The sequence below is a fragment of the Salmo salar genome, chromosome ssa08, assembly GCF_905237065.1.
Source record: "Salmo salar chromosome ssa08, Ssal_v3.1, whole genome shotgun sequence".
In the NCBI taxonomy this organism is placed as follows: Eukaryota; Metazoa; Chordata; class Actinopteri; order Salmoniformes; family Salmonidae; genus Salmo; species Salmo salar.
This window is the reverse complement of record NC_059449.1, coordinates 8,852,602-8,878,092: the sequence shown is the minus strand read 5'-3', so window position 1 is coordinate 8,878,092 and position 25,491 is coordinate 8,852,602. Positions and strand designations below refer to the sequence as shown.

General features: G+C 42.1%; 2 protein-coding genes across 7 annotated transcripts in view; one reads left to right on the top strand and one right to left on the bottom strand.

Annotated features, from left to right (window-relative positions):
• LOC106610081 (zinc finger and SCAN domain-containing protein 2) overlaps nt 1-24,891 on the top strand; it is a 482,712-nt gene extending 457,821 nt beyond the window's left edge. For 3 of the 5 annotated variants that reach the window (XM_045723152.1, XM_045723154.1, XM_045723153.1), the window contains exons 2-7: nt 2,637-2,767; nt 2,960-3,145; nt 14,605-14,769; nt 20,009-20,120; nt 20,362-20,489; nt 22,908-24,891. In XM_045723152.1, the coding sequence (XP_045579108.1) occupies nt 2,637-2,767; nt 2,960-3,145; nt 14,605-14,769; nt 20,009-20,120; nt 20,362-20,489; nt 22,908-23,735 (1,550 nt within the window). In that variant the 3' untranslated portion in view covers nt 23,736-24,891. Of the gene's footprint in view, nt 1-7; nt 324-1,567; nt 2,201-2,636; nt 2,768-2,959; nt 3,146-14,604; nt 14,770-20,008; nt 20,121-20,361; nt 20,490-22,907 lie in introns of those variants that run through there. The other 2 variants (XM_045723157.1, XM_045723151.1) reach the window with 2 other exon arrangements.
• LOC106610073 (zinc finger protein 214) overlaps nt 1-25,491 on the bottom strand; it is an 844,054-nt gene that overhangs the window by 313,758 nt on the left and 504,805 nt on the right. The gene's annotated exons all lie outside the window — the stretch shown is intronic.

The following is a 25,491-nucleotide window of genomic DNA, read 5'->3' as shown; positions in this document are numbered from 1 at the left end:
GAGGTCCTTCTGTCTTCCGTAAACATGTGCTGTAACGTGGATATATGGGCTGCGTTTCAAACTCATAAAAGACTTACCCTCGCCTTATGCCCTTGGGGGAATCCCCACGGCCATCTTTATCGTTGGTCTAAATGATTAGTCAAGCAAGGGAAGTTGGCAACGTAAGCCCCTCAGCCCTCGTTTTTGATAGAGTTTGCAAGTGTACTATGTTCACTCCGGGCCTGAAACGCCCCATAATTCAATTCACGATGATTGTACATCCGCTAAGAAAAGTCAGCCAAAACTTAAAACCAACATTAATATGGAGAAGTCAACATACAAGTGTAAGTAAAAAAAGAATGTAAATAACTTAGAAATGGTGCTACTAATGCACTTGAAGGCTCAAATACGTATCATATCAGTAATTATGTTTTTGTTTGGTTAGCTTTTGGAAACGTTATCTTGCGCACATAACTTTCCCTGACATCACACTTATACATTGTAATTTTCGATTTACCTGATATAACGTATTAGGATGGCTAACATTCGATGTCTACGGATGCATTGTCTTCTAGCCAAGATATGAAATGCAATCATAATTGACTGCAGCGCATATAAGGCACACACAACAGTTACCATGATGACTGAAAACACAACGGTGGGATGAACGAGTGACACATTTTCGGGCAAGAGCGGCCAATTTAAAATTATGAATTCTTTCCTCGCCCCTTTCCCTGCAAGTGTCAACTCGTCAGACGTCATGATACGACATCAGAAGTGTTCACTTAATTTGAGGGCTGAGGGGAGAGGGTGTGTCTTTTAAGTGTTTGGAATGCAACCATTGACGTGTGGGAACACTAGTCGTAACACTATAAAGGCCTGTTGTTTTAACCTTGTTTTATTTTTGCTGATATGAAACTTGCATTCCTTATGTTTCCAAAACCGTACCGCAAGCGATAGGTGTTGACGTTTAGAGCTAACATCGGTTCTATCATCAATAGGCGGTAGTTAACGTCTATGAATGTGGTAGGGGCACCCATACAGCTGGGGATACGAGGTGCTCTGCGAGAGAGACGAGTTTGAGTGGGGCAGAAAGTTACCTATGCTGAGGCAGTGAAGAGAGTAGAGGATAGCCCAAGGGTAAGTGATTTGACTGGGAGCCCCCAGTGAGTAGGCGAAGAGAGCAATCCAGGATGAGTTTTAGTGAGGTTGGATTTATTGGTATGGTTATTAATTGTCTGCACTGATGGAGCGTAAATCCCAGAAAATAGATGTGGTAGTGGCAGCAGCTGTTGGTCTGGAGTAGGATCTGGTAGGGCTAAAGTATTGGTATATTCTTGTATATATGTAGGGTTAGGTAGTGGTGCGATTTATTTTCCACCCTTCTTTTCTGTGACAATGTGCAATTCACACTCCGACCTATAAAAGACAGCAACACAGTGTCAATTCTGCCTGCCGGAAACTCACAAGAAAAAGTAAACCTATGCTAGGACAGTTGAATATTTACCTTAGAGTCTTTGGAATAAAGTTATTTATTATTTTCTATTCTATTCTAAAACACTGTTCTTTGTAAACAAGTCTGCTTTGAGCTTGAAAGATACTGATCATAGGATATTTGATGTGTAATGTAATAAGGAGTACCGTAATTCAAAGGACAGCGCGCATTTCTTTTTCATTTAACCACACCCTTTAAGCTATGACGCCAACAAATAAGTCCCTTTCTCTTCTGTGTAAACGGAAGTGAGCAGGTGACTTAGAACCATTTCCACGCTAACGTTTTTATTTGGACGTTTATTAACACAATGGAACCTTAAAATATGACCCATTTAACAGCACAGCATCACATATTTACCTCATGTAGTGTTTAATTCGCGTTGGAGATAGAACTTGATATATGTTATCTAGGTAACGCTAGCTAGCTGCAAAAGTTAGCAAACAATGGCTAACTGTATGGTTTTTCACACTCAAATAGCCTCCATTATGGAGGTGCTAGCGAATGCAGCAGTGGCAGAGATCTGTAAACTCGTAGACGACGACTATGCCGTGTTTCGTTTGGAAATGTCTCAAAGCCAGAAAGAAAACAGGGGATTGCGGAGGAAACTACAGCTATTGGAACTGAAGGTGTCACGGGAGCGCGCAGAGAGGACAATTCGAGAGCGCGTCCTCGCCAGTCGTCCAAGTAGTGTCAAGATCCTCGACCGATACAGAGGAATGGCAAGAGGTACATTTTGCAGAAGCCTGCAGGGGCCTGTCGCCCCTTATCCCTCTGCTCATGTGTTCAGATGTGTTACCCAGAATTGAGTCTTGGTCAGTTTTTGGATAGTATGCAACTTCCCCTGATTACTTAACTATCTTACAAAAACTTTTTTTTGTATCTTATTTTACCTGGCACATCAATTAAGAACAAATTCTTCTTGGACAAAGACACTATCATATTCTAACCAAATTCTTGAATTTCCTTTTGTTTTACTTAATATTTTTTGAAGGATGCATGGAATATAATCAATCAATAAATTGTACATCAAAAAGTTATGAATAGTGTTATAAGTGTTACCTTACATCCTTGCCAATTGTAGACAGTGACAATAGTGTACAATATACCATTGAGCATTGACAGTACCTAACTTAACCACCTCTTTTTCCACAATCACTCTCAGGTGAAGGACATCTCACTGGAGGCCACAGGGGCTTTGTGAAGCCAGCGGGACACAACGCGTGGAGAGATGACCAACCAATCACTGTTGATGAGGGGAGTGGAACCTCAACCCAGCATGTTATCGTAATAGAGGTTGGTGTCATTGTGTAACGTAAAAATGACAGTACATCAAATGTGGTTCGTTTATTTCAGAAAGGTTCCCCTCAGCTATTCATTTGTACGTCCTTATTTATCTGCCACAGGGGAGCTTGTGAGACTTCCTTACAACATTGTTATCCAATTCAACTCATGTACCGACAATAACCTCCTCTCTTCTTGTGTCAGTCTGCAGATGCAGAGGCTGCAGGTCCTGGAGGATCGTCTCTGGTCAAGCAGGAGAGGACTGAAGGAGATGACCCACGACACAGCAGAGACATCCAGACTGGCGTAGTGGCTGGAGTGGCGCCCCCTTTAGCCACGGAGGACCCTGCTGCCCCGCCCCAGCCGAAGAACCGATGCAGCATCATGGAGGTCAGTGGAACGCTGAACGCCGTCCTCAAGTCAGAGACAGAAAGCGAGAATTTAACTGTAACACACAGGCTCTTACACATAGGATCTGACCACAGATCAGACCCAGAGAGACTGGAGTTGGGACAACTGGGCTGTCCTCCTGCTCCCGGCTCAGAGTATTTGCTTTACGGTATCACGAGCCCGAGGACGGTTCATTCCCATCGGGACTCAGGTTATGTGTTAGAGACGGGCAAAGATCTGTCTTGTTCTTACACTACAGAGATGGACCCTGGCAACATGCCCTTGGGTTTAGAAACACAGACTGATCTATCTAGAGGGGACTGGAACCGGAACAGTAGTAGTGTATACTCTGAAGGGTGCCTAGATAAGAAAGAGGAGGATGTAGTGGTAGATAACGTGACTGTGAAAGTGGAGGGCGACGGGCCTCTGACATGGAATGTAGACAAGACTCACTTAGATGAAGGACACTCACAAGGCAGATATTTCTTAGATTACAGGGAAAGCTTGGAGACAAATCCAAATGTCGCGACCCACTCCCATTTGCACGTGCTCAGAGATTGTGAACCTGTATCCACATCGATGGGGCCTTCCAATTCACATGGCTGCATCCTTTTCGATCAGGTATTGAACTCAGAAGACCAAAGGGCCAAGGTTCGGGGACAGACACCAACATCCGGAAATAGCAAAGAGAAACAGTTCCTCTGCGTGTTCTGTAACAAACGCTTCAGCTGTCCCCAGAAGGTGGAGATCCACCAGAGGGTCCACACAGGGATAAAACCCTTCAGCTGTACCCAGTGTCACATGTGCTTCGCTGATGCTGGCAACCTGAAGAGACACCAGAGGGTCCACACAGGGGAGAAACCATTCATCTGTACCCAGTGTCAGATGCGTTTCACCCAGGCTTGCCACCTGAAGAGGCACCAGAGAGTCCACACAGGGGAGAAACCCTTCAGCTGCCCCCGGTGTCATATGTGCTTTGCCCAGGCTGGCAACCTGAAGATGCACCTGAAGGTCCACACGGAAGAGAGGCCGTTTGCCTGTTTGCACTGCGGGAAGAGGTTCTCAGAAAGGAGCTACCTCAAGATACACCTGCAGAAAAATCATTCCACTCGATAGCTTCTGATTTTCATTGTTGTCAGCAGAAAAGATCCACAGATGCATTTGGAATAATGAGAGTAACACATTTCAGTGTTGAAAATTACTAGGTAGAATATTGCATCCAGATATTGTGTGATATACAATGCATATATAAGCCTAAAAAGTCAGTTACATATTGTTTGTACTGTGTAGGCTATATGGTGTTCAGAAATGCCTGTTTCATTACCTGCATTCAACTACTTAATTTCTTATCCAAGACAAGTTTTAGGAGAAAAGTAATGCAGTTTATCAAGTTCCTGATAATGTTTTTGTTGAGACATATTACATTTACAATTTAATAATTTAGCAGATGCTCTTGTCCAGAGCAACTTATCACAGTCATAGCAAGTACAGTTTACCTCAATAAAGTAGTTATCAGCAATATCTGTGCAAGTAGGAAAATACAATTTGTATTTATTTATTTTAATGGGGGGGTTGGATTCATTTAAGATTATTTTTGAAGAGGTACTGTAGGGTTTCAGATGTTTTCAGGGGGACTCTACTGTCCTAGCTTCAGGGGGAAGCTGGTTCCACCAATTGGGTGCCAGGACAGAGAAGAGCATTGCTTTGGCTGAGTGGGAGCTGACTTCCGGTAGGGGTGGGATGGCCAAGAGACCAGAGGTGGCAGTGGCAGAACGAAGTGCTCGGGTTGAGGTGTAAGGTTTGATTATAGCCGGAAAGTAGGGAGTGGCAGTTCTCCTTGCTGCTCCGTAGGCAAGCACCACGGTCTGCTAGTGAATGCAAGCTTCGACTGGAAGCCAGTGGAATGTGCGGAGGTGCGTGGTGAAATGGGAGCGCTTGGGAAGGTTGAACACCTGGCGGGCTGCGGCGTTCTGGATAAGCAGCAGGGGTTTGATGGCACAAGCAGGGAGCCCAACCAACAGAGTTGCAGTAGTCTAGACGGGAGGTGACAAGCACCTGGATTAGGACCTGCGCCTCTTCTGTGTGAGGAAAGGTCGTACTCTATGGATGTTATAGAGCACGTGTCAAACTAAACACCCCTGTTGTAGAGCATGAACCTGCAGGAGCGAGTCACGGCTTCAATGTTCTTTTCTTCGTCTTGTTGAGCTTGAGGTGGTGGGTCCACATACAAGCTGAGATGTCTGCCAGGCATGCAGAGATGTGTATGTATGGTTTTCATGTGGTGTATTTAACACTTGAAAATGTTTAATAAACACAAAATGTGACTTCTCATTCTAAAACTTGCATTGAGACTCTTTAGTTTACATCACATCTAATCTCACCCTATTCTGCATACACCCGACAGCGCTTTATACAGTGGGGGAAAAAAGTATTTGATCCCCTGCTGATTTTGTACGTTTGCCCACTTACAAAGAAATGATCAATCTATAATTTTAATGGTAGGTTTATTTGAACAATAAGAGACAGAATAACAAAAAAAAATCCAGAAAAACGCATGTAAAAAAATGTTATAAAATGATTTGCATTTTAATGAGGGAAATAAGTATTTGACCCCTCTGCAAAACATGACTTAGTACTTGGTGGCAAAACCCTTGTTGGCAATCAGAGGTCAAACGTTTCTTGTAGTTGGCCACCAGGTTTGCACACATCTCAGGAGGAATTTTGTCCCACTCCTCTTTGCAGATCTTCTCCAAGTCATTAAGGTTTCGAGGCTGACGCTTGGCAACTCGAACCTTCAGCTCCCTCCACAGATCTTCTATGGGATTAAGGTCTGGAGACTGGCTAGGCCACTCCAGGACCTTAATGTGCTTCTTCTTGAGCCACTCCTTTGTTGCCTTGGCCGTGTGTTTTGGGTCATTGTCATGCTGGAATACCCATCCACGACCCATTTTCAATGCCCTGGCTGAGGGAAAGATGTTCTCACCCAAGATTTGACGGTACATGGCCCCATCCATCGTCCCTTTGATGCGGTGAAGTTGTCCTGTCCCCTTAGCAGAAAAACACCCCCAAAGCATAATGTTTCCACCTCCATGTTTGACGGTGGAGATGGTGTTCTTGGGGTCATAGGCAGCATTCCTCCTCCTCCAAACATGGCAAGTTGAGTTGATGCCAAAGAGCTCCATTTTGGTCTCATCTGACCACAACACTTTCACCAGTTGTCCTCTGAATTATTCAGATGTTCATTGGCAAACTTCAGACGGGCACGTATATGTATTCTTGAGCGAGGGGACATTGCGGGCGCTGCAGGATTTCAGTCCTTCGCGGCGTAGTGTGTTACCAATTGTTTTCTTGGTGACTATGGTCCCAGCTGCCTTGAGATCATTGACAAGATTCTCCTGTATAGTTCTGGGCTGATTCTTCACCGTTCTCATGATCATTGCAACCCCACGAGGTGAGATCTTGCATGGAGCCCCAGGCTGATGGATATTGACAGTTCTTTTGTGTTTCTTCCATTTGCGAATAATCGCACCAAATGTTGTCACCTTCTCACCAAGCTGCTTGGCGATGATCTTGTAGCCCATTCCAGCCTTGTGTAGGTCTACAATCTTGTCCCTGACATCCTTGGAGAGCTCTTTGGTCTTGGCCATGGTGGAGAGTTTGGAATCTGATTGATTGATTGCTTCTGTGGACAGGTGTCTTTTTTACAGGTTGCAAGCTGCGACTAGGAGCACTCCCTTTAAGAGTGTACTTCTAATCTCAGCTCGTTACCTGTATAAAAGACACCTGGGTGCCAGAAATCTTTCTGATTGAGAGGGGGTCAAATACTTATTTCCCTCATTAAAATGCAAATCAATTTATAACATTTTTGACATGTGTTTTTCTGGATATTTTTGTTGTTATTCTGTCTCTCACTGTTCAAATAAACGTACCATTAAAATTATAGACTGATCCTTTCTTTATCAGTGGGCAAACGTACAAAATCAGCAGGGGATCAAATACTTTTTTCACCCACTGTAACTGTAGTGGGGGTAGTAAAAAACTTCATGTTGAAAGTGTGTTTATTACAGCATCATGGGCGGGTCTGTGGGGGCCTGGCCCGCCATACAATATCTCCATACCTGTCCAAATAAAATATTAAAATATTTATAATTTATTTGACCGAGACGTGTGCCGACAGAAAGACCCATCGCTGTCAGATAAAGCATCCGAGCAACCAAAACCGCACCCCTCTGTCTCAGTATGTGTAGCCCATGTATCTGATGCTGTCTGGACTAAAACAGTATGGCATGACATTCTCTTTTTTGACCACATCAGATAAATGGGCTACATATTGTAAAACAGAAAGGCACTCTGTCAGTTGTTCCGATGCTATTTTGGACTAACGTGTGAAGGTAACCTACTTTTTGAAGTGATTTGTTTTACAATCAGATGAAAACATGACGTGTTGTGTTCATGCCACATTAAAAGGTAGACTAATACATTTTTACAGTTAAACTACATGTCATTACTATAAAACCCACAATAGAAGTGCTAAAGCAATCATTTGGACTACTCATGAATTAAAAAAAAAAGCATTAGGCTACTCTGCTATTTTTAAAGTCATGCCCCTTTCGGTCCTTGACTTTTCCTAAATAAGTCTATAATACACACTTTCAGAATCTTAATATCACAAACAGAACTGGTGTTAAAACGTTTTAGGAGGGCATGTCATTTTGGTTTTCCAAGTTGCCCCTTCTCCCCACAATAGGGCCTTCTCCAATAGTTGAAGATGCCATGCCCAGTTGATAATCACGCCGATAATTATCTCGAAGCTGAAACTAAACTATACCGAAACGAAATTCACACACATCATAACAGATTAAATAAATGAAGTAGGCTAAAGTATGATGGGTTGATGTGCAAGGGGAAGCGAACGATGCATTATTATGTAATCACCAATTGTTGATGAAGGACAGGGCGGGCCATTCTATTTTATTGATCTATTCTATACTGCTCCAAAAAATAAAGGGAACACTTAAACAACACAATGTAACTCCAAGTCAATCAAACTGTCCACTTAGGAAGCAACACTGACAATACATTTCACATGCTGTTGTGCAAATGGAATAGACAACAGGTGGAAATTATAGGCAATAAGCAAGACACCCCCAATAAAGGAGTGGTTCAGCAGGTGACCCCAGACCACTTCTCAGTTCCTATGCTTCCTGGCTGATGTTTTGGTCACTTTTGAATGCTGGCGGTGCTTTCACTCTAGTGGTAGCATGAGACGGAGTCTACAACCCACACAAGTGGCTCAGGTAGTGCAGCTCATCCAGGATGGCACATCAATGCGAGCTGTGGCAAGAAGGTTTGCTGTGTCTGTCAGCGTAGTGTCCAGAGCATGGAGGCGCTACCAGGAGACAGGCCAGTACATCAGGAGACGTGGAGGAGGCCGTAGGACGGCAACAACCCAGCAGCAGGACCGCTACCTCCACCTTTGTGCAAGGAGGAGCAGGAGGAGCACTGCCAGAGCCCTGCAAAATGACCTCCAGCAGGCCACAAATGTGCATGTGTCTGCTCAAACGGTCAGAAGCAGACTCCATGAGGGCCCGACGTCCACAGGGGGGGGTTGTGCTTACAGCCCAACACCGTGCAGGACGTTTGGCATTTGCCAGAGAACACCAAGATTGGCAAATTCGCCACTGGCGCCCTGTGCTCTTCACAGATGAAAGCAGGTTCACACTGAGCACATGTGACAGAGTCTGGAGACGCCGTGGAGAACGTTCTGCTGCCTGCAACATCCTCCAGCATGACCGGTTTGGCGGTGGGTCAGTCATGGTGTGGGGTGGCATTTCTTTGGGGGGCCTCACAGCCCTCCATGTGCTCGCCAGAGGTAGCCTGACTGCCATTAGGTACCGAGATGAGATCCTCAGACCCCTTGTGAGACCATATGCTGGTGCGGTTGGACCTGGGTTCCTCCTAATGCAAGACAATGCTAGACCTCATGTGGCTGGAGTGTGTCAGCAGTTCCTGCAAGAGGAAGGCATTGATGCTGGCCCGCCCGTTCTGGCCCGCCCGTTCCCCAGACCTGAATCCAATTGAGCACATCTGGTACATCATGTCTCGCTCCATCCACCAACGCCACGTTGCACCACAGACTGTCCAGGAGTTGGCGGATGCTTTAGTCCAGGTCTGGGAGGAGATCCCTCAGGAGACCATCCGCCACCTCATCAGGAGCATGCCCAGGCGTTGTATGGAGGTCATACAGGCACGTGGAGGCCACACACACTACTGAGCCTCATTTTGACTTGTTTTAAGGACATTACATCAAAGTTGGATCAGCCTGTAGTGTGGTTTTCCACTTTAATTTTGAGTGTGACTCCAAATCCAGACCTCCATAGGTTGATAAATTGGATTTCCATTGATTATTTTTGTGTGATTTTGTTGTCAGCACATTCAACTATGTAAAGAAAAAAGTATTTAATAAGATTATTTCTTTCATTCAGATCTAGGATGTGTTGTTTAAGTGTTCCCTTTATTTTTTTGAGCAGTGTAATTCTAATAAAAAATGGTATGTACTCTTTCAGTCTATTCCGCCTACTTGGAGTACACAGTGAGAGCGTGCGTAATTTACAATGGCATGAAGGCCAAGATGAATGGATGCACTTGTTAGCGTTGCTTCAAAATCTGAATATGGGGAAGAATGAATCATGATCACATCTCTGAGTATTCTTCTGATTCTGAGCCTCAACCTGAACCTATCCCTCCGACTCCTAAGCGTATAAAATACATAATTGTGCGCACTGAGCGCCACCACCAAACGAAATGGTGAGACAGGAAAGCAGACGGCACCATTCGGAACAAGCCGGTGAGAATTCTACAGGCCATTATCAAAGAGCAGGCCCTTCATCTAAAGCAAGAAACAAATTCAGCAACGCACTCCACAGCGTTCTATTTTGATGATTTTCGCTTGTAATGACTACTTTCGTCATTTGACCGTGCATCTTGCTGACCGTGCGTCTTGGCTGTTTGATGTATTTATTTTTATTTTGTTGTTTTAAATCAAAAAACAGCTTTTCACATTAGCATGTGACGTTCAGAACTAGCATTCCCACCGAACACTTCCGGTGAATTTACTAAATTACTCACGATAAACGTTCACAAAAAACATCATTATTTTAAGAATTATAGATACAGAACTCCTTTATGCAATCGCTATGTCCGATTTTAAAATAGCTTTTCGGTGAAAGCACATTTTGCAATATTCTGAGTAGATAGCCTGGCCATCATGGCTAGCTATTTTGACACCCACCAAGTTTGGTACTCACCAAACTCCGATTTACTATAATAAAAATTGGATTACCTTTGCTGTTCTTCGTCAGAATGCACTCCCAGGACTTCTACTTCAATAACAAATGTTGGTTTGGTTCCAAATAATCCATAGTTATATCCAAATAGCGGCGTTTTGTTCGTGCGTTCAAGACACTATCCGAAGGGTAAAGAAGGGTGACGCGCCCGGCACGTTTCGTGACAAAAAAAATTCAAAATATTCCATTACCGTACTTCGAAGCATGTCAAACGCTGTTTAAAATCAATTTTTATGCGATTTTTTTTTTAAATTTATTTTTATTTTATTTATTTTTTTCTCGTAAAAAAGCGATAATATTCCGACCGGGAGTCGTTGTTTTCGTTCAAAGACTGAAAATAAAAACATGGTGTCGGCTCGTGCACGCGCCCCCAGTCTCATTGTTCTCAGATCTACCACTATCCAAATGCGCTACTGTTTTTCAGCAATGGGCTACAAAGTCATCATTCACCGTTCTGCCGCCTTCTGAGAGCCTATGGGAGCCGTAGGAAGTGTTACGTTACAGCAGAGATCCTCAGTTTTCAATAAAGAGAGTGTAGAAGGCCAAGAAATGGTCAGAGAGGGCACTTCCTGTAAGGAATCTTCTCAGGTTTTGGCCTGCCAAATGAGTTCTGTTATACTCACAGACACCATTCAAACAGTTTTAGAAACTTTGGAGTGTTTTCTATCCAAAGCTAATAATTATATGCATATTCTAGTTTCTGGGCAGGAGTAATAATCAGATTAAATCGGGTACGTTTTTTTATCCGGCCGTGAAAATACTGCCCCTATCCATAACAGGATATATACCGGGTTCCAACACCTATGCTTTCTGTTTCATAGTTGTAACAAAGCCACTCCACAATTACAATTTATTGAACACTTGAATTATTATTATTTGCATATATCCACATAGGAGGCCCCCAAAAAACGTGCTCCCCTATAAAAAAATCAAATGCCTGTCCAACGGATTCGTTCCGGTTGCTCGCCATGGTTTACAGTGCCTTGTATTCATCCCCCTTGGTGTTTTTCATATTTTGTTGCATTACAACCTGTAATTTAAATTGATTTTTATTTGGATTTCATGTAATGGACATACACAAAATAGTCCAAATTGGTGAAGTGAAATTAAAGAAATTACTTGTTTAATTATGGACAGACGTTCCGCTAGCGGAACCCCTGGCCAACAGCCAGTGAAATAGTAGGGCGGCAAATTCAAAACAACAAAAATCTCATAATTCAAATTTCTCAAACATAAAACTATTATGCACCATTTTAAAGATAATCTTCTCATTAATCCAACCACATTGTCCGATTTCAAAAAGGCTTTACGGCGAAAGCATAACATTTGATTATGTTAGGACAGCGCCTAAACAAGAAAAACCACACAGCCATTTTCCAAGCTAGGAAAGACGTCACAAAGACCAGAAATACAGTTAAAATGAATCACTAACCTTTGATGATCTTCATCAGATGACATCCCCAGGACTCAATGTTACACAATACATGTATGTTTTGTTCGATAAAGTTAATATTTATATCCGTAAACCCCATTTTACATTGGCACGTGATGTTCAGAAAATGTATTGCCTCCAAAAACATCCGGTGAATGAGCACATCAATTTACAAAAATACTCATCATAAACGTTGATAAAATTTACAACAGTTATTGAAAGAATTATAGATACGCTTCTCCTTAATGCAACCGCTGTGTCAGATTTCAAAATCGCTTTACGGCGAAAGCACATTGTTCAATATTCTGAGTACAGAGCTCAGCCATCAAAGCAAGCTATACAGTTACCCGCCAAGTTCTGGAGTCAACTAAACTCAGAAATAGTATTATAAATCTTCACTTACCTTTCCTGATCTTCGTCGGAATGCACTCCCAGGACTCCCACTTCCACAAGAAATGTTTGTTTTGTTTGATAAACTCCATATTTATGTCCCAATACCTCCTTTTGTTTGCGCGTTCAGATCACTATCCAAAGGCAAAATGCGCGAGTGCAAAACCAGAGACGAAAAGTCAAAATGTTCCATTACCGTTCATAGAAACATGTCAAACGATGTTTACAATCAATCCTTAGGGTCTTTTTAACCTAAATCTTCGATAATATTCCAACCGGTCAATAGCGTATTCATTACAGAGGAAAAAGAAGGAGCGGTGCGCTTGTGTGAGCGGGCAGTAAACAACTCACTGGTCCACTGGTTTAGACAGCTCTTATTCTCTGCCCAGTAACAGTAGACGCATGAAACAAGGTTCTAAAGACTGTTGACATCTAGTGGAAGCCTTAGGATGTGCAAAATGACCCCACAGACACTGTAGTTTGGACAGGGATTCAATTAAAGAACTACAACCCTCAGATTTCCCACTTCCTGGTTGGATTTTTCTCAGGTTTTTGCCTGCCATATGAGTTCTGTTATACACAGACATCATTCAAACAGCTTTAGAAACTTCAGAGTGTTTTCTATCCAAATCTAACTAATAATATGCAAATATTTGACTCTGGGCCCGAGTAGCAGGCAGTTTACTCTGGGCACGCTTTTCATCCGAACGTGAAAATACTGCCCCCTATCCCTAACAGGTTTAAAACAATCTACAAAATAAACAACGAAAAAGTGGTGGTGCATATGTATTCACCCCCTTTGCTATGAAGCCCCTAAATATGATCTGGTGCAACCAATTACCTTCAGAAGTCACATAAGATTGCACACGTGGACTTTATTTAAGGGTCACATGATCTGTCACATGATCTCAGTGTATATATATACACCTGTTCTGTAAGGCCCCAGAGTCTGCAACACCACGAAGCAAGGGGCACCACCAAGCAAGCGGCACCATGTAGACCAAGGAGCTCTCCAAACAGGTCAGGGACAAAGTTGTGGAGAAGTACAGATCAGGGTTGGGTTATAAAAAAAATATACGTAACGTTGAACATCCACAGAGCACCATTAAATCCATTTTTCAAAAGTGGAAAGAATATGGCACCACAACAAACCTGCCAAGAAAGGGCCGCCCACCAAAACTCACGGACCAGGCAATGAGGGCATTAATCAGAGAGGCAACAAAGAGACCAAAGATAACCTTGAAGGAGCTGCAAAGCACCACAGCGGAGATTGGAGTTTCTGTCCATAGGACCACTTTAAGACGTACACTCTACAGAGCTGGGCTTTATGGAAGAGTGGCCAGAAAAAAGAAAAACCCATTGCTTAAAGAAAAAAATAAGCAAACACGTTTGGTGTTTGCCAAAAGGAATGTGGGAGACTCTCCAAACATATGGAAGAAGGTACTCGGGGTGATGAGTGCTTTTTGGCCATCAAGGAAAACGCTATGTCTGGCGCAAACCCAACACCTCTCATCACCTGGAGAACACCATCCCCACAGTGAAGCATGGTGGTGGCAGCATCATGCTGTGGGGATATTTTTCATCGGCAAGTACTGGGAAACTGGTCAGAATTGAAGGAATGATGGATGTCGCTACATACAGGGAAATTCTTGAGGGAAACCTGTTTCAGTCTTCCAGAGATTTGAGACTGGGACGGAGGTTCACCTTCCAGCAGGACAATGACCCTAAGCATACTGCTAAAGCAACACTTGAGTGGTTTAAGGGGACACATTTAAATGTCTTAGAATGGCATAATCAAAGCCCAGACCTCAATCCAATTGAGAATCTGCGGTATGACTTAAAGATTGCTTTACACCAGCAGAACCCATCCAACTTGAAGGAGCTGGAGCAGTTTTGCCTTGAAGAATGATCAAAATCCCAGTGGCTAGATGTGCCAAGCTTATAGAGACATACCCCAAGAGACTTGCAGCTGTAATTACTGCAAAAGGTGGCTCTACAAAGTACTGACTTTGGGGGGGTGAATAGTTCTTTTTTTTGTTTTCAGTTTTTTTGTCTTATTTCTTGTTTGTTTCACAAGAAAAAAATATTTTGCATCTTAAAAGTGGTAGGTATGTTGTGTAAATCAAATGATACAAACCCACAAAAATCTATTTTAATTCCAGGTTGTAAGGCAACAAAATAGTAAAAATGCCAAGGGGATGAATACTTTTGCAAGCCACTGCATCTGTGTGTGCACATTATGTATCTATTGTATATGTATGTCTATTTAATCTGTATCACCTCTCTTCCAGGAAGAGGAAGGTCCAGAGGTGCTGCTGGTGAAGGAGGAGGGGTGTGAGGAGGGATTGGGGAAGCCTGAGGGGACCATGATCATGGAGGACAACCAGACTACATCTCCTCCTGAACCCACAGAGGAACCAGCTGAGCAGCACAGGACCACACACAGTCACACTGAGGTGAGCCCACTGAACTACTGTCTGTATGGTATTAGGTCAGGGCCCGTATCCACAAAGCTTCTCAGAGTAGGAGTGCTGACCTAGGATCAATTTAGCCTTTTAGATCATAATGAATAAGACGATATAGACAGGTGTGGACCTAATCGTCAGCACTCTTACTCTGAGATGCTTTGTGGATTTAATTTTGTCTAAACTATGGGACCATGCCTTTTAATGATCAAACCATTAGTGTCAAGTAATCAAAATAACGAACATGTTTTTTTATTTAAAATGTATTTCATCAGGGAGTCATACTGAGACCTCTCTTACCGATGAGCCCTGAATTACAAACATTTAAGAATATACACACATCAAAATATAAATCCAAAATGAAACCAGAAAGAAAAACAATCATAGAAAACAAACACATTAATCAGTAATAAGGTCCTCAATTAGCCTTCTGAATAGCCTTAGAGGCACCAAAACATCAAATGTAACATTTGGAATATTGTTCCACAAAGAAGGTGCAAGAAAACCTAAAGCTGATTAACCGAACTCAGTAGAGACCAAAGGAATTCCCTGAGTTAGCCAACCCTGACACCGGGTGTGGTAACTCATACGTCTAAAGTTTAGCAATAATGTTAGGTACAGTGGGAGTATTTGTAAAAAGGCTTTAGAAATTAAAATATAGCAATGTATCAACCTACGCGACATCAAAAGGGCCAACCAACTTTCTGATAGCGATTGCATTGATGAGTACTAAATCTGTCGCCCATAATAAAGCACTATGATTACAGCATCTAACAGCTTTAATGAAGTGGCAGCTGCATTCATATAGACGATGTCGCCATAGACTGAATAATTTGCTGTCTACTATTTAGCGAGAGGCATGACCTATTTCTTTAGAAGAAGCCTATTTTTATTCTCAGCTTCGTAAATAACTCATCCATTTTATTTTTAAATACCAGCTTTTCAGCTATAAAGATGCCCAGACATTTGTAGGCAGGGACACGATCAATATGGACACTGTCCAAAGTACATATGCTATGAGTTGTTTTTATGTGCTCTAGAGAACAACATATGCTTAGTTTTACCTGCATTCAATACTAATTTCAGGTCAATAAAGTTTTTCGGTAATACGATGAAGACAGACTGTAGTTCAGATAGAGCCTGGTCAATCGTGGGGGCAATAGCATACACAATAGTATCATCGGCATGCAAGTGCAGGTTACATTTTTTTGTAACCTGAAACAATATTGCTAATGTAAACAGTAAAAAGTACAGGACCCAGAATTGACCCCTTTGATATACCTTTTGGTTTTGTCCAGAAAACCGGTTTTAACACCATCTGTTGATACACATTGAATTCAATCTGTCAAGTAATTCTTAAACCAGTTATACTGAACAAAAATATAAAAGCAACATGTAAAGTGTTGGTCCCATTTTTCATGAGCTGAAAAATCCCAGAAATTCTCCATACGCACAAAAAGCTTATTTCACTCAAATGTTGTGCACAAATTTGTTTACATCCATGTTAGTGAGAATTTCTCCTTTGCCAAGATAATCCATCCACCTGACAGGTGTGGCATATCAAGAAGCTGATTAAACAGCATGATCATTACACAGGTACAACTTGTGTTGGGGACAATAAAAGGCCACTCTAAAACGTGCAGTTTTGTCACACAACACAATGCCACAGATGTCTCAAGTTTTGAGGGAGCGTACAATTGGCATGCTGACTGCATGAATGTCCAACAGAGCTGTTGCCAGAGAATTTGTTAATTTCTCGACCATAAGCCACCTCCAACGTTGTTTTAGAGAATTTGTCAGTATTCAATACTCAGACTAGAAGTGGTAGGCCACAAAAGCTCACAGAACGGACCGCCGAGTGCTGAAGTGCGTAACGTGTAAAAATCGTCAGTCCTCGGTTGCACTACCAACGTCCAAACTGCCTCTGGAAGCAACGTCATCACAATAGCTGTTCGTCGGGAGCTTCATGAAATGGGTTTCCATGGCCGAGCAGCCGCACACAAGCTTAAGATCACCATGCGCAAAGCCAACCGTTGGCTGGAGTGGGGTAAAGCTTTCCGCTATTGCACTCAGGAGCAGTGGAAATTATGACTATGAAGTTGACCATTTTTTAAATGTTCCTATCAGCAAGTCATCTAGCACATAACAGGTAGTAAATTGGTGAAATTTAAACAAAGACTCACTACAAGTTGACTCGTTAACCAGCTAGAGTCTGGCAGAGGGAAGAGCAGTCGATTGACCAGTTTAAATTAAACCATAGTTGAACTCAAATAAAAAGCCTACCGAGGTAAAATGATGATTAAAAGCATCACTTATCTTATTCTTATCAGTTAGCCAGAGTCAGACATAACTTGCTTAGGCAGGGAAGAAGAGGAATTTCTACGCTTCAGTGCATTTACTGAGCTAAATTTCAAGTCTCATAGCAAAGGGTCTGAAAACTTATGTAAATAAGGTATTTCTGTTTCTTAATTTTAATACATTTGCAAAAATTTCCAAAACCCTGTTTTTGCTTTGTCATTATGGGTTATTGTGTATAGATTGCTTAGGATTTTTTAAATCTATTTTAGAATAAGGCTTTAACGTAGCAAAATGTGGAAAAAGTCAAGGGGTCTGAATACTTTTCGAATGCACAGTACTCTTTAATTGATCTGAGGCTGGGGAAAAAGGATAAACACTCAGAAAAAGCACCAATAGCATCCTCCATGGCAGCAAGGAGTAACTCACAGCAACAAATAAATGTGTATTCTGGTTTATGGACACATTTACAACCAGGAGCTCAAATTTCTTGGGAACAGAAATATATTTTAAAAAATGGGACACCATGAAATTATATTTTACATACAGTGCCTTCAGAATGTATTCACACCCCTTGACTTTTTCCATATTTTGTTGTGTTACGGCCTGAATTTAAATTTGATTACATTTATATTTTTTTGTCACTGGCCTTCACACAATACCCCATAATGTTAGTGGAATTATGCTTTTCAAAATGTTTACAAAATTCATTAGAAGCAGAAATGTCTTGAGTAAATAAATATTCTACCCTTTTTTTATGGCAAGCCTAAATAAGTTAATAAGTAAAAATGTGCTTAACAAGTCTCAGAAGTTGCATGGACTCACTCTGTGTGCAATAATAGTGTTTAACATGATTTTTTTGAATGACTACCTCATCTCTGTACCTCACACATACAATTATCTGTAAGGTCCCTCAGTCACGCAGTGAATTTCAAACACAGTTTCAAACACCAAGACCAGGAAGGTTTTACTATGCCTCGGAAAGCTGGGCACCTATAGGTAGATGGGTAAAAACAAAAACAGGTATTGAATATCCCTTTGAGCATGGTGAAGTTATTCATTACACTTTGGATGGTGTATCAATGCACCCAGTCACTAAAGGTAAAGGCGTCCTTCCTAACTCAGTTGCCGGAGAGGAAGGAAACTTCTCAGGGATTTCACCATGAGGCCAATGGTGACTTTAAAACAATTACAGAATTTAATGGATGTGATAGGAAAAAACTGGGGGAGAGGGGGAGAAGAAGGAATCCTGTACAGAATACATTTTCCAAAAATGTGGCAAAGCAATTCACTTTTTGTCCTGAACACAAAGTGTTATGTTTGGGGCAAATCCAATACAGCACATTACTGAGTACCACTCTCCATATTTTCATGCATCATGTTATGGGTATGCTTGTAATCGGCAAAGACTGGGGATTTTTTTAAGGATAAAATAAAACGGAATGAAGCTAAGCACAGGCAAAATCCTAGAGGAAAATCTGGTTGTCTGCTTTCCACCAGACACTGGGAGATGAATTCACCTTTCAGCAGGACAATAACCTGAAACACAAGGCCAAATATAGACTTGTTGGAATCGGCTAAACTTTGATAATTGAGATAATGAATGATAGGAAATGAAAGAGACTGGGTTATGTCAGAAGTTAATGGTTCTCTGAAGAAAAACCAATGGACATCTGTAGATTAGATGAAGGAGGGGTTGAGGTCGTGAGGTGAGGACAGATTTTTTTAAGGGAGTAATAAAGGTTTGTTATCCTGTTACCCTCTTTATTAGCTTCCTGTGGAGCCATAAACTGTAAGGATTGCAGAAGGAGTGTTTTAAGTAGGATGTATATAACTGATGTGAGAAATGTTTTGCTGTCTGATTACAGCTGAACAGAACCTTTGGGAAGAATTCAACTTGGTTAAAGCTTCTCTAGTGTCTGTGAGTTATTTACTCTGAAAAAGAAGAACCTAACACACTGTAGTTGCTTAACAAGAAGACAGTGAATGTTCCTGAGTGGACAATCTACTTGAAAATATATGGCAAGACCTGAGATTCATATTCTAGCAATGTACAACAACCAATTTGACAGAGCTTGTAGAATTTTGGAAATAATAATGGGCAAATGTTGCACATTCCAGGTGTGGAAAGGTCTTAGAGACTTAACCATAAAGATTCAGAGCTGTACTCGATGGTGCAAAATATTGACCCGGGTGTGAATACTTATGTAAAATAGATATTTCTGTATTTCATTTTCAATACATTTTCAAAAATATCTAAAAAGTTTTCACTTTGTCATTATGGGGTATTGTGTGTGTGTGTGTGGGTGAGATAAAACATCTATTTACTCCATTTTGAATGCAGGCTGAAACGCAGCCACATGTGGAATAAGAGTACTTTCTGAAGGCACGGTATATAGCCCCCCCCCCCCCCTTCTGTAATCTGTCACATTTAAATACATTATAATATACTTCAATGTCTTTTTCAGAGACAGAACCATGTTTCCGAGAGAACCAGAATGTCAGCACACTAGTTATGTATCCAAATGTCAATTGTGCCCATTTTTAAAAATCATACTACGCACATTTAGGTGCATTAGCCCCCTACGAGATTTAGAGGGGGTATTCAGCTCATTCACTTAAGGGTTAACAGGCATAGGATCATCTGCAGCTATTTGCTGAGTGAGCTGAGACATTGCCAGGTCCTTGGCCATCCACGTGAGCATTCGACAGACCTCCTTAAAGTTGCTGGATACAATGGCTGGAGCGGGAACTGGGTGAGCAGTGTTGACAGTGCTCAGTCCACCCAGATGAAGCTCTCATAGTATCAAATTACCTAACATGTTTGCGTAGTACTTATAGCAATCCTTCACTGCCCAATCAGAAGATGCTCCATAGCAGGGTGCTCATATCAGATGTCTTGATCCAACATCCTCTCACTCTGTATCTCTTACAGCCAGTAGACATGGAGGATGGGAATCCTGATCTGCTGCTAATCAAAGAAGAGACAATGAATGACGGACCAGAGAGCATTGACCTGCGGAGTGGACTAAAGATAGGGGAGCAAGGTAAGAGAGAAATACATATAGCCTACATACAGTAATAGCTCTTCAATTGGAATAATAATGTGCCTGTTATTATTCATTCTTGATTTTCTTCATTCATAAAATGAAATCAATACAACTTGTGTGTACATACTAAGACACACATTATAATGTATGAACTTGACCAGGTAATTGACTCAAACTCCATTGGTCTATGAGTTCTTTGACATGTTTGTAAAGTCTATTTCGAAACGTCTTCCTGCAGGTGGTTGGCTGGAGGCAAACAGAGGAGACTGGGCGGCCATCTTGGATTCCCAGACTGTGACGGGTGCAACCAAGGGCCCAGGGGACAACATCACTGAACAGGCCAGGACCAGAAGCGACATAGTAGAGGTCAGTGGATGGGACAGCGTCCTCAACTCTGGGCTGGGGAACAAAACTGTTAACCTCTCTTGGGTAGGGGGCAGTATTTTGACGTCCGGATGAAGAAGGTGCCCAGAGTAAACTGCTGGCTACTCAGTCCCAGAAGCTAAGATATGCATATTATTAGTAGATTTGGATAGAAAACACTCTGAAGTTTCTAAAACTGTTTGAATGATGTCTGTGAGTATAGCAGAACTCATATGGCAGGCATAAACCTGAGAAAAAATCAAATCAGGAAGTGTGGAAATCTGAGGTTTGTAGTTTTTCAAGTGATTCCCTATCCAGTATACAGTGTCAAGGGTGTCATTTTGCACTTCCTAAGGCTTCCACTAGATGTCAAGTCTTTAGAACGTTGTTTCATGCTTCTACTGTGACTGGGGAGAGAATAAGAGCCATTGGAATCAGATGACTGAGAAAATGACATGAGCTCAGTGGCGCGCACTCCCGTGAGAGTTAGCTGTGTTCCCTTTCTTTTTTGAAGACAAAGGAATTGTCCAGTTGGAATATTATGGAAGATTTATGATAAAAACATCCTAAAGATTGATTCTATACATTGTTTGACATGTTTCTACGAACTGTAGTATAACTTTTTTGACTTTTCGTCTCTACTCACTGCGCAAGCACAGTGAATTTGGATAACTCGACTGAACACACGAACAAAATGGAGGTATTTGGACATAAAGGATGGACTTTTGACTTTATTCCTGTGAGTGCATTCCGATGAAGATCATCAAAGGTAAGTGAATATTTATAATGCTATTTCTGAGTTTTGTTGACTCCACAAAATGGCGGGTTTGGTTTTGTGACTGAGCGCCGTACTCAGATTATTGCGAAGTTTGCTTTCGCTGTAAAGCTTTTTTGAAATCTAACACAGCGGTTGCATTAAGGTGAAGTGTATCTATAATTCTTTGAATAACAGTTGAATATTTGATCAACGTTTATGATGAGTATTTCTTTAAATTGATGTGCTCATTCACCGTAAGTTTTGGAGGCAAAACATTTCTGAACATTACACACCAATGTAAAATGGGGTTTTTGGATATAAATATGAACTTTATCGAGCAAAACATACATGTATTGTGTAACATGCAGTCCTATGAGTGCCATCTGATGATCATCAAAGGTTAGTGATTAATTTTATCTGTAATATCTGGTATTTGTGACGCCTCTCCTTGCTTGGAAAATGGCTGTGTGGTTTTTCTTGTCTAGGTGCTATCCTAACATAATCTAATGCTATGCTTTCGCCGTAAAGCCTTTTTGAATCGGACAGTGTGGTTGGATTAATGAGAAGATTATCTTTAAAATGGTGTATAATACTTGTATGTATGAGAAATTTGAATTGAGATTTGTTGTTTTGAAGTTCGCGCTCTGCTATTTCACTGGCTGTTGGCGAGGTGGGACGCTACAGTCCCACATACCCTAGAGAAGTTAACCAGAAACAGACAGTCGAACACACAACAGCAACCGAACTTATTCTCCATGACAACAGACTGGCTGAGACCAGGGTGAGGAGTAGATTTGGTCCGCGGGGACGGGGAGGTGTCTGTATGAGAACAGACTCAGCTAGTGATGCTCCGTCCTGCTCCTATAGTTGTGATTCAGAGAGACTGATGGAGCCTCAGGTTAACCCCCTAACAGGTGCTGCCTTCAGCCTGCCTTCTATAGGATCTATCAACTGGAACATGGACCCTGAGACAACACACACTCCCCGGCCTTCGTCCTCCTCTCCTTATGTTAAAACAGATCTCAGACAATGCCGCAACAAAGGCTACACAAGCCCATTCACAAATGACAGTAGTAGTAATGCTATCAGTAGATCCGGTGGCAAAGAGAAGCGCTTCCCGTGTTCATTCTGTGGGAAATCCTTCAGTTTCCCCAAGCAGGTTAAGATCCACCAGAGGATGCATATGGGGGAGAAATTGTTGGGCTGCCACCTGTGCTGGGCCTGTTTTTCTGACTCGTCCCATATGAAGATGCACCTGATGGTCCACACGGGAGAGAGGCCGTTCACCTGTACACAGTGCTGGAAGAGGTTCTCAGAGGAGCTACCTCAGGATACACCAGCAGAAAATGCACACAGCCCATGTAATGTAGTACTAGTTAGTTTGTAGTTAATTGTGTTGGTTTAGGATGTAGTAGGGAACTGGATGAGGTGAACTGAGGAAAGAATGAGTATGATGAGGCAGAGTAGATGTCTGTAAAAATGCTTCATTATTAAAAAGTGTTTTCATGTAATGTTGAACCTTTTCCAAAGTATCCCCCAACCCAACCCGGTTATATCCCCTATATCCCCATTGACTGTGGTTAATATCTTGTCATGTTTCTGTGTGTACAGCAAAAAGTTTGTTATATAAACCTTTATGATTTCTCTTCCATTTGTTTTTACAGTCTGCAGTCCATGAGGACTTGTTGATATCCAGTGTTGCTGGTGGGAGAGACTGGACCTCTGAGGTGGCTGGTCACAAACCCTGGCCCCGGATCAGGATCATGGATCAGGAGCCGCCGCTCTTCCTTCCTGAGTCGGATCCGGGACAGAGACTCCACCACCACACAGAACACAACCAGTGGACAGGTGGACTGAACAACAGTCCTGGTGGTCATCAGAGAGACAGAGGCTCCAGTCAGGGATCCAGTCTGCAGCCTGGGGCTGATAGAGATAGACCCTCCTGTTCCTATGATACAAACACCACAGTATCCATGATGAACAGATCAGGTCACCCTGGGATTCAGCCTTCAGAGAGAGTGGTGGGAGACTCCGCTGATGGGAATTTAACAGGAAATCTGTCTTCTCTTTCAGGGTCTCGTCTAATGCCTAGTGACTGGGTTCATAAAAGGCCTGGACCTGGGTCTAGTCTTCCTCAGCTACCTCATCATTACCCTACCAACACAGCACACAATCCCAACAACACCCAAACAATGGCTAGAGGTCAAGGAAGGAGCTCAAACACTGACCACCTGAGGGTGGTGGCTCCAGCTTCCACCTCCTCTGGTGTCATTGGGTCACAACGTGGGAGGCTGAGTATTAGGACGGATGCCGACAAGCCGTACGCCTGCCCCACGTGTGGGAAGCGCTTCGCTCAGGCGAATTATGTGAAGATGCATCAGACCGTTCACACTAAGGAGAAGCCCTTCAAGTGCAAACTATGTTACAAGAGCTTCTCCTTCCTGACTAACCTTACCAGACATAAGAGTGTCCACAATGGGGAGAAATCGTAGCACTGTGGCTTGAGTTTTTCGCAGGGGATATCTGGGAACCTTTCTTTAACTGACATATTATAGTTATCATGTGAAGTGTCTTGGGATCGATTTTTTTTATAAGTACTCTAAGTCCCTCAGTTCAGTGGCGACCCCAGACATTTTTCATAGGGGTGGCCAGATGGGGCCACTGAAAATATTGGGGGTGGCAGACCAAAAGCCTTAACTGAATTTCAAGAATTCTATTATGCTGTTGTAGTATATAGGCTAGTTGAAAACGATATCAAAATGAGAGTTTAAAGAATCGCATACTGATATACTTTGGTTTCTTATTTTACAGTTAATGTTACTAGTTATCTGATGTGCATAGACTAATACCAGTACAGTTAACATTTTGAGTTCCACAACAATCCTGTTTTAAGGTGTTATGTATCTGTATATACATGTGTTAGGTGATTCATTGTTCTTCAAATAGGCTAGTTGTCCTTTTCCTTTAAAAGACAAGTATACAGCTTTAATTTGAAGGAGTACATTGATTGTAAGGAACAAAACATTTACTGGGAACAAGTTTAAAAACACCACCCAGAGGCCTCCAATTATATTCAATACAGCTTTATTCGGCTGTTGCTGTGTGTTTTTGTAAACAAAAATATTATTATATATGTCCCAAAATGAAAAACAAAACAAGCATAATCATGGACAACAATACACATTTTACTATAGCCTACTCACAACCTATTCATATCCCTGCTTTATTAGGCTACATTCTTTTCAATACAGCTTTATTTGCCTGTTGCGGTGTCTTTTGGCAAACACATCCACAAAATCATCAAGATTTATGGCCCTAGCCCTTCTTGACTCTACACTTAATCAAGACTGTCTTGAGACATACAATGAGTGACAAGCGATTGAGCAATTTGGGGGTGTTAACTTTAGCACAGAAAAACTGCACTCACATGCTGATTTAAGGCTTGTATCCCTTGCGTTATGACACAATTTTCTTTAGAAAATCTTCTCTTCGCCTCAGAGAGAAGCACATCAACAATCGGAATGAATGAACCTGCCCGAAATGACTCCTTATGTGTTGACATGTCTTTGAACTATTGGAGTGGAAATGTGATACCCTTGATGTGCCCAAGTTGAATTGTGGGGACTGTAAAATATCATGCAAATCCCCCATCTTTGTAAGTTGCTTTTTTCAGATGTAAACACTGAATCACCTGAGGGGAGACTGAAGTGCCGGCCGGCAAGCATAGCAGTAGGCATAGTCTTTACTCTGAGAGTATTCCAGCCATTTATGCATACTGTACCACTCTTTCATGAAGCCCTGTCTTCTATCCCCCAGAAGGGTCTGAGGGAAAAACTACAGATGTGGCTGTTTGGGCACCTCTGCTCTTGACTGGGATATATCTAGGATGAAATGAGGCAAAATCAGTTATTCTGATTTTAAAATAATAATAATATGAGTAGCTAGCCCCTCTCCATAGTAATTACCGATTACATTTGTAATGGTCCCGTGTGGCTCAGTTGGTAGAGCATCGGTGTTTGCAACGCCAGGGTTGTGGGTTCGATTCCCACGGGGGACCAGTACGGGAAAAAAATGTATTCACTACTGTAAGTCGCTCAGGATAAGAGCGTCTGCTAAATGACTAAAATGTAATATCGGCCTATAGACAATTCTATTCAAACTCAACTACCATGTCATAACTCAATGTAGACATGCTTTAACCATACATTTATCCAGACAAAGTTACACTCTAGCCATCCATTTCATTAT